At 42.6% G+C, this 10,035-nt stretch overlaps 1 protein-coding gene across 1 annotated transcript in view; it reads left to right on the forward strand.

Annotated features, from left to right (window-relative positions):
- Positions 1–10,035, forward strand: part of tmx3b (thioredoxin related transmembrane protein 3b) — a gene marked incomplete at its 3' end in the record, with an annotated part of 36,381 nt that overhangs the window by 22,658 nt on the left and 3,688 nt on the right. The window contains exons 10-15 of the mRNA XM_080793252.1: positions 2,190–2,288; positions 2,852–2,909; positions 3,915–3,968; positions 5,699–5,755; positions 7,734–7,863; positions 8,490–8,558. Of these exons, the coding sequence (XP_080649378.1) occupies positions 2,190–2,288; positions 2,852–2,909; positions 3,915–3,968; positions 5,699–5,755; positions 7,734–7,863; positions 8,490–8,558 (467 nt within the window). The remainder of the gene's footprint in view (positions 1–2,189; positions 2,289–2,851; positions 2,910–3,914; positions 3,969–5,698; positions 5,756–7,733; positions 7,864–8,489; positions 8,559–10,035) is intronic.

Here is a 10,035-nt window from a genome sequence, read left to right on the forward strand (position 1 = left end):
CGCTACACACGCACGCACACACACACACACACACACACACACACACACACACACACACACACACACACACACACACACACACACACACACACACACACACACCTGTCCGCACGTACGCCTCCTCCTCCACGCCACACATCCACGCACGGACAGAGTAAACCGAGGGCATTTAGCCCACACGCCGCCTGCTGGTGTAGCTAATCCAGCTATCCGGTCAAACTGCAACTATCACTCAAAACAACATAATGCTTTCTACCGTTGCGACCGTGTGGCGGTCCTACAGTACGTCACATGCATGGTCGCTGGTCGGACGTTGGTCCAGCTGATTTATTTGTGTCTTAACGCGAAACAGCGTGGCTGTCCATACGAGGAGGAGGAGAGGTTATCTACCGTATCCATCTAGCCCACCAAAACAAACCAAAAGAAATGTACTTTTTTCGTCGCATTATGGATAGCCACAGGAAAATACCATGGATATAATTTAACAATTGTTCCCCTGTGCACACACTCCAGGCAAGAACTAAACACTGATCTGAAGCTGCTGCTGCACTTTCACTCTGTGTTGACTTACTGTATCTCTCTACTGTATCCCCACAATGGAGACATAACCTTATCTTTTCTCTCTACAATGCCACGTTATTCAATATATTAGTTTAGCACAAAATATAGGCTTTTCTAAAACCAAGCCCTTATTCAAAAGTTATGCAGGCTGTCATTGTATTTTCTGTGACTGCACAGTTTAACTCCATGATCCTCAGCCATTTAAATTTCAAAATGCGAAATGCGAAAATTTCCAAAAAACGGTGTTTTGAGGGAATTCGTTTGCCCTCTGTATCAAAAAACTGTGTTTTGAGGGAATTCGTTTGCCCTCTGTATCAAAAAACTGTGTTTTGAGGGAATTCGTTTGCCCTCTGTATCAAAAAACTGTGTTTTGAGGGAATTCGTTTGCCCTCTGTATCAAAAAACTGTGTTTTGAGGGAATTCGTTTGCTTTCTGTATCAAAAAACTGTGTTTTGAGGGAATTCGTTTGCTTTCTGTATCAAAAAACTGTGTTTTGAGGGAATTCGTTTGCTTTCTGTATCAAAAAACTGTGTTTTGAGGGAATTCGTTTGCTTTCTGTATCAAAAAACAGTGTTTTGAGGGAATTCGTTTGCTTTCTGTATCAAAAAACTGTGTTTTGAGGGAATTCGTTTGCTTTCTGTATCAAAAAACTGTGTTTTGAGGGAATTCGTTTGCCCTCTGTATCAAAAAACTGTGTTTTGAGGGAATTTGTTTGCTTTCTGTATCAAAAAACAGTGTTTTGATGGAATTCGTTAGCTTTCTGTATAAAAAAACTGTGTTTTGATGGAATTCGTTTGCTTTCTGTATCAAAAAACTGTGTTTTGATGGAATTCGTTTGCTTTCTGTATCAAAAAACTGTGTTTTGAGGGAATTCGTTTGCCCTCTGTATCAAAAAACTGTGTTTTGATGGAATTCGTTTGCCCTCTGTATCAAAAAACTGTGTTTTGAGGGAATTCGTTTGCCCTCTGTATCAAAAAACTGTGTTTTGAGGGAATTCGTTTGCCCTCTGTATCAAAAAACTGTGTTTTGAGGGAATTCGTTTGCTTTCTGTATCAAAAAACTGTGTTTTGAGGGAATTCGTTTGCCCTCTGTATCAAAAAACTGTGTTTTGAGGGAATTCGTTTGCCCTCTGTATCAAAAAACTGTGTTTTGAGGGAATTCGTTTGCCCTCTGTATCAAAAAACGGTGTTTTGAGGGAATTCGTTTGCCCTCTGTATCAAAAAACTGTGTTTTGAGGGAATTCGTTTGCCCTCTGTATCAAAAAACTGTGTTTTGAGAGAATTTGTTTGCTTTCTGTATCAAAAAAACGTGTTTTGAGGGAATCCGTTTGCTTTCTGTATCAAAAAACAGTGTTTTGAGGAAATTCGTTTGCTTTCTGTATCAAAAAACAGTGTTTTTTCAAAATGGCCGCGGTCACAGTGTCCCACTCATGGGACACTCATCAGCAACCGTTGATGCTGTTAGCAACAGCAGCTAACGAGAACCTGGGGTTTGGCGGGCTAGGGTACTGATTTAAACCTTCGTGTTCCTCGTTTCTGGCGGACTCCGTGTTAAGACTTTGGTGTGTGTGTGTGTGTGTGTGTGTGTGTGTGTGTGTGTGTGTGTGTGTGTGTGTGTGTGTGTTTCAGAGTACGAGGACGGCAGCCTGTCATCCTGGGTCAACAAAGAGCGTTTCCAAGGTTACCTGCAGATAGACGGGTTCACCCTGTATGAGCTGGGTGAGACAGGTTAGTACATGAGCTACAGATGGAATGACAGACAGACAGACAGACATGTATGTGACAGACAGACAGACAGGTATGTTTGTGAGCTCCAGACAGACAGGTATGTGAGCTCCAGACAGACAGACAGGTATGTATGTAAGCTCCAGACAGACAGACAGGTATGTATGTGAGCTACAGACAGGTATGTATGTGAGCTACATACAGACAGACAGGTATGTATGTAAGCTACAGACAGACAGACAGACAGGTATGTATGTGAGCTCCAGACAGACAGACAGGTATGTATGTGAGCTCCAGACAGACATACAGACAGACAGACAGGTATGTATGTGAGCTCCAGACAGACAGACAGGTATGTATGTGAGCTCCAGACAGACAGACAGGTATGTATGTGAGCTCCAGACAGACAGACAGGTATGTATGTGAGCTCCAGACAGACAGACAGACAGACAGGTATGTATGTGAGCTCCAGACAGACATACAGACAGACAGACAGGTATGTATGTGAGCTCCAGACAGACAGACAGACAGACAGACAGGTGTGTGATCCTCATCTTGTCTTGCAGGTAAACTGGTGGCGATCGCCGTTATCGACGAGAAGGATTCCACAGAGCAGAGCAGCAGGTAGGATGGACCAATAGGAGAGCAGCAGGTAGGATTGACCAATAGCAGAGCAGCAGGTAGGATGGACCAATAGGAGAGCAGCAGGTAGGATGGACCAATAGCAGAGCAGCAGGTCGGATTGACCAATAGGAGAGCAGCAGGTAGGATGGACCAATAGGAGAGCAGCAGATAGGATGAACCCTTTTCCACTAGCATGGTGGAAACAGAACTTTCCAGAACCTGAACCTATTTTGTTTTAGTTCTGGGTTTGTTTCCACAGCGCGCCTGAGCGCGGCACGGTTTTCAGACCAGGTTTTTCCGGCCCGGCTTTTGAGGTAGTACTAAAACAGAGTTCTGGGAACCTATGGGCGGGGCCAGCAGCGCAATCACACCCATGTGAAGTGAGGGGCGCTCGTATCGGCGTACATCTTCTCATTGTGGCCAGTTAGAATTTGCGTCCTCACCTTCATCTTCAATGTTGAACACAAAGCTGGTCGTACAATATACAATTACAATTTAGGCATTTATCAGACGCTCTTAATCCAGAGCGACTTACATTAAGCAAGAACAAAAGCATGGGAATACATCACATAAAAGCATTTATCATGAAACATGCGTAAGCTAAGAAAGTAACAGTGGAATATCTATATAATGAGACTATACATATATACTATACTATGCTATACATATGTACTATGACGTGCTATGACTACATACAATGCAATTATAGTGCTGTCTATAGTATTTATTTATAATGCTGAACACAAAGCTGGTCGTATATATTTATAATGTTCTATTTATTATAGTATATATTTATAATGTTATATTTATTATAGTATATATTTTATTTTATAATGTTATATTTATTATAATATATATTTATAATGTTATATTTATTATAGTATATATTTATAATGTTATATTTATTATAGTATATATTTATAATGTTGAACACAAAGCTGGTCGTAGTATATTCTTATTATGTTATATTTATTATAATATTTATTTCTCTCATGTGTTCTTCAGGTTAAAGAGCCTCATTCAGGGCGTGGCCAAGGAGTACCGGGAGCATTTTAACAGGTGAGGAACACTTAGTCAATTTACAATTTTACAATTTAGGCATTTATCAGACGCTCTTAATCCAGAGCGACTTACATTAAGCAAGAACAAAAAAGCATGGGAATACATCACATAAAAACATTTATCATGAAACATGCGTAAGCTAAGAAAGTAACAGTGGAATATCTATATAATGAAACTATACATATAAACTATACATCTATACTACTATGCTATACATATGTACTATGACTACATGCAATGCACTTATGCTGTCTACATAACATGCTATAAGTCTACAGAATTGCTATCTAAGGGGGTGGGGTAAGTGCTATGGGCCATGATGGAGTCTGGAAAGGTGGGTTTTCAGACTACGGCGGAAGATTGGGAGTGATGCTGCAGTTCTGACTGCAATGGGAAGTGCATTCCATAGTTTTGGAGCCAGAAGGGAGAAGAGTTTGGGACGTGTGGAGCGTTGTCCCGGCGTTTTTAGTGAGGGTACTTCCAGCTTCCCTGCGTTGGCTGATCTGAGTGCGCGGGAGGGTTTGTAGGGTTCGATCATACTTGCAAGATGTGGGGGAGCCATGCCGTTGGTTGCTTTGAATGCCAGCATCAGAGTTTTGTATTCTGTGCGGGCAGCGAGTCCCACTCACACCTTTACAACATAACATTATAATATATAATACAACATTGACTCACACCTTTACAACATAACTTAACATTGACTCACACCTTTACAACATAACATTATAATATATAATACAACTTTGACTCACACCTTTACAACATAACTTAACATTGACTCACACCTTTACACCATAACATTATAATATATAATACAACTTTGACTCACACCTTTACAACATAACTTAACATTGACTCACACCTTTACAACATAACTTAACATTGACTCACACCTTTACAACATAACTTAACATTGACTCACACCTTTACAACATAACTTAACATTGACTCACACCTTTACAACATAACTTAACATTGACTCACACCTTTACAACATAACTTAACATTGACTCACACCTTTACACCATAACTTAACATTGACTCACACCTTTACAACATAACTTAACATTGACTCACACCTTTACAACATAACTTAACATTGACTCACACCTTTACACCATAACATTATAATATATAATACAACTTTGATGCATGCTAGATGTATACAAAGGGTGTGATACATCTTGCCCCCAATGCATTTCCAATGGAAGTCACATGGTTTGACACAACATTTGTGTTGTACGGCTTTCGGCTGTGTTTCGACTGCCCCCCTCCCCCCTCCCCCTCCCCCTCATACAACACAAATGTTGTGTCAAACCATGTGACTCCCATTGGAAAAGCATTGCGAGCTTCAGCATCAGCCACACATCTCATACAACAAGCATACATCAGTCTGTTGCGAAGGTGTGAGTCAGGCCATGTATAGTCCGCCATTGGCAGTAATTGATCTACGTCATCAATTAACCCATTTTGGGGCGGGAACCCCCTTTTGGTGTTAGCATTATGTTATGCGTTAGCTGTTGGAAAAATAGCAGATCTACAAGCTCACATTTGGTCACATTTGTAGAATCTTAAATGGGTCAGACCAGAGTGTCTCTCCTGGTTGTAGATGGTCAGATAGGATCATGTCTCCTGGTTGTGTGTGTGTGTATATATATATATACATACAGTATAATATATATATATATATACAGTATATAGCATCATGATGGTGTCTGGTCTTCCAGGGACTTCCAGTTTGGACACATGGACGGAAACGACTACATCAACGGTCTCATCATGGGGTGAGTTATTATTATTATTATTATTATTATTATCATTATTATTATTACTATTATTATCATTATTATTATTATTACTATTATTATCATGGGGTGAGTTATTATTATTATTATTATTATTATCATTATCATTATCATTATTATCATCATTATCATCATTATCATCATTATCATCATTATCATCATTATTATCATTATTATCATTATTATCATTATTATTATCATTATTATCATTATTATCATTATTATTATTATTATCATTATTATCATTATTATCATTATTATCATTATTATCATTATTATCATCATTATTATCATCATTATCATTATTATCATTATTATTATCATTATTATTATTATCATTATCATCATTATTATCATTATTATCATTATTATCATTATTATTATTATTATTATTATCATCATGGGGTGAGTGTGTTCTGTGTCCTCATCATGGGGTGAGTGTGTTCTGTGTCCTCATCGTGGGGTGAGTGTGTTCTGTGTCCTCATCGTGGGGTGAGTGTGTTCTGTGTCCTCATCGTGGGGTGAGTGTGTTCTGTGTCCTCATCATGGGGTGAGTGTGTTCTGTGTCCTCATCATGGGGTGAGTGTGTTCTGTGTCCTCATCATGGGGTGAGTGTGTTCTGTGTCCTCATCATGGGGTGAGTGTGTTCTGTGTCCTCATCATGGGGTGAGTGTGTTCTGTGTCCTCATCGTGGGGTGAGTGTGTTCTGTGTCCTCATCATGGGGTGAGTGTGTTCTGTGTCCTCATCATGGGGTGAGTGTGTTCTGTGTCCTCATCATGGGGTGAGTGTGTTCTGTGTCCTCATCATGGGGTGAGTGTGTTCTGTGTCCTCATCATGGGGTGAGTGTGTTCTGTGTCCTCATCGTGGGGTGAGTGTGTTCTGTGTCCTCATCATGGGGTGAGTGTGTTCTGTGTCCTCATCATGGGGTGAGTGTGTTCTGTGTCCTCATCATGGGGTGAGTGTGTTCTGTGTCCTCATCATGGGGTGAGTGTGTTCTGTGTCCTCATCATGGGGTGAGTGTGTTCTGTGTCCTCATCATGGGGTGAGTGTGTTCTGTGTCCTCATCATGGGGTGAGTGTGTTCTGTGTCCTCATCATGGGGTGAGTGTGGTAACGCTGGTACAAACAAATACAATAAATGCTGGCACAACCGAGAAAACGGCACAACTGAGAAAACGGCACAACCGAGATAGTGCGAGAAGATGCGGTGAAGAGCAAACCACCGCTCCAGCCCTTCTCTCTGTTTTTACTCACCACCGCTCAACGTTATTTCAGCTCCGGTGGTCACTTCACCACCGGAGCGGTGGTCACCTCACCACCGGAGCGGTGGTCACCTCACCACCGCTCAACGTTTGTTCAGCTCCGGTGGTCACTTCACCACCGGAGCGGTGGTCACCTCACCACCGGAGCGGTGGTCACCTCACCACCGCTCAACGTTATTTCAGCTCCGGTGGTCACTTCACCACCGGAGCGGTGGTCACCTCACCACCGGAGCGGTGGTCACCTCACCACCGCTCAACGTTTGTTCAGCTCCGGTGGTCACCTCACCACCGGAGCGGTGGTCACCTCACCACCGGAGCGGTGGTCACCTCACCACCGCTCAACGTTATTTCAGCTCCGGTGATCACCTCACCACCGGAGCGGTGGTCACCTCACCACCGGAGCGGTGGTCACCTCACCACCGCTCAACGTTATTTCAGCTCTGGTGGTGAGGTGTCTATCTCTCTCTCTCTCTCTCTCTCTCTCTCTCTTTCTGTCTGTCTCTGTCTCTCTCTATGTCTCTCTCTCTCTCTCTCTCTCCCTCTGTCTGTCTGTCTGTCTGTCTGTCTGTCTCTCTCTCTGTCTGTCAGTTAATATGTCCAATACTGTCCTCGTTAACAAAGTGCAACTTTTTCATCATTCACTGTTGGCTAACTCTGTGTGTGTGTGTGTGTGTGGTGTGTGTGCTCCTCTCCAGTGAGGTGGCGGTTCCGTCCGTGGTCATCCTCAACACGTCCAACGAGCAGTACTTCCTGCCCGTCGGTCCCACAGAAACCACGGAGCAGCTGGTCCACTTCATCAGCTCCGTGCTCAACGGATCGGCCCAGGTCCGGATCCGTCTCTTTACTCTACCTCTGTCTATCTCTGTGTGTGTGTGTGTGTGTGTGTGTTTATCCTGATCAGAGATGGACCTGATTATCCAGTACCCGGTATCGATAAGCTCTGGGCTTATCCAGTACCCGGTATCGATAAGCTTTGGGCTTATCCAGTACCCGGTATCAATAAGCTTTGGGCTCATCCAGTACCCGGTATCGATAAGCTTTGGGCTTATCCAGTACCCGGTATCAATAAGCTTTGGGCTTATCCAGTACCCGGTATCAATAAGCTTTGGGCTTATCCAGTACCCGGTATCGATAAGCTTTGGGCTTATCCAGTACCCGGTATCAATAAGCTTTGGGCTTATCCAGTACCCGGTATCGATAAGCTTTGGGCTTATCCAGTACCCGGTATCAATAAGCTTTGGGCTTATCCAGTACCCGGTATCGATAAGCTTTGGGCTTATCCAGTACCCGGTATCGATAATGAAATTCTTAGTATATTTACTCTTAGTTTCCATTTAGTTGTTTCCATTTAGTTTCCATTTAGTTTCCATTTTGTTTCCATTTAGTTTTCATATAGTTTCTCTCTCTCTCTCTCTCTCTCTATCTCTCTCTCTCTCTCTCTCTCTCTCCAGGCCTATGGAGGTGACGGTGTGGTCCAGAGGGTGAAGAGGGTGGCGTTCGATGCCCGCTCAACCGTCATGGTCAGTTGGGGTTAGGGTCAAAGGTCAACCATCATGGTCAGTTGGGGTTAGGGTTAAAGAAGGAAACAGAGGAAACCCTGAGGTGAAATGGACATAGTGGCCGAATTTGTCATTGCAGCTCGAGCCAGCGCTGGTCCGTTGACTATCATTGCGCAACGTTCATGTTATTATTGGGGCCATGACACGTGAACGAATGTTTCATACGTGAACGCAGCGCAAACGGCACAATGATAGTCAACGACCAGCGCGTTCATTTGTTTTGGGCAAATCCATCCCAGAATGCACTCTGTTCCTACACGGAAGGAGTGAAATCGCCTCATGCGCTTTTGAGCAACTTAATGCAAGTGGATGGAAGGAGAACTCGGGTGTCTTCTCTATTCATATATAACTCTAAGGTTGTAACCAACGCCCTTACATCGCGTTACGTTACATAACGAAACTACTTTTTGCAGTAACTTGTAACCTAACGCGTAATAGCTTAACCTAACCTAACCTAACACTAAATAGCTGTCGGGCGTCGGCAGTTGTGAGGCTGCATTATTAATTTTTTTAAACATATGTTTATTGATTTTCTTTACAGTACAAATAAGTCTTTTCAAAACAATTGACATATATTTCCCCCCCCCCCCCCCACATCCCCATGGCAGCACAAATACAAACAAAATCTTATCACAAAATGTATTGACAACAGTACATACAGAACAAAAATAAATAAATAATAATGACAAAATAAAACACATTACATACATCACAGTTCCCTACCCCCACCCCACAGAGGCTGCATTATTAATTAGTTATAAAAGCATGTATTTTTTTACGGGGATCACTATCGATATGACACCTGACAGCTGTCTGATTTTAATAGTAGACACATACAGTATATGTCGAGGCGCAGCGCAAATGTAATGGCAGCGTACGAGGTTCACATGCGCAAAATGTACAAGTAATCGACACGGAATGGTGTACGGTATGGTGTACGGTATGGTACACGATGTGAGCTTGTAGATCTGTTTATCTTAAGCATGCGCCGCCGCCACGCAAAGTTATGACAAAGCATGCGATGCACGAGTCTTCATGCGAGAGTTTCTCTTTCAACTCGTTTCCCCTCCTTTTTTCTGTGTGTGTGTGTGTGTGTGTGTGTGTGTGTGTGTGTGTGTGTGTGTGTGTGTGTGTGTGTGTGTGTGTGTGTGTGTGTGTGTGTGTGTGTGTGTATGTGTGTGGGCGCGCGCGCGCGCACATGAGGGGGAGAGACCCATATATTTATATGGGAGAGACGCAGAGACAGAGACATATTTAAAATCACCCATGTCGCGCACGGCCGCACGTATAGAGAAAAAGCCAATGTTAAATAAGCTATACACAGGTGGTCCCAAATTATTAATTGATTACATCACTATAGCAAAAGACGTAAAACTAGGTCAACTCAATTAGCTGCATCGGATCTGTTCTGACTTGAAGCTCAATAACCTACTAACTG

The sequence above is a fragment of the Protomyctophum bolini genome, assembly GCF_963924005.1.
Source record: "Protomyctophum bolini genome assembly, chromosome: 21".
NCBI classification, from domain to species: domain Eukaryota; kingdom Metazoa; phylum Chordata; class Actinopteri; order Myctophiformes; family Myctophidae; genus Protomyctophum; species Protomyctophum bolini.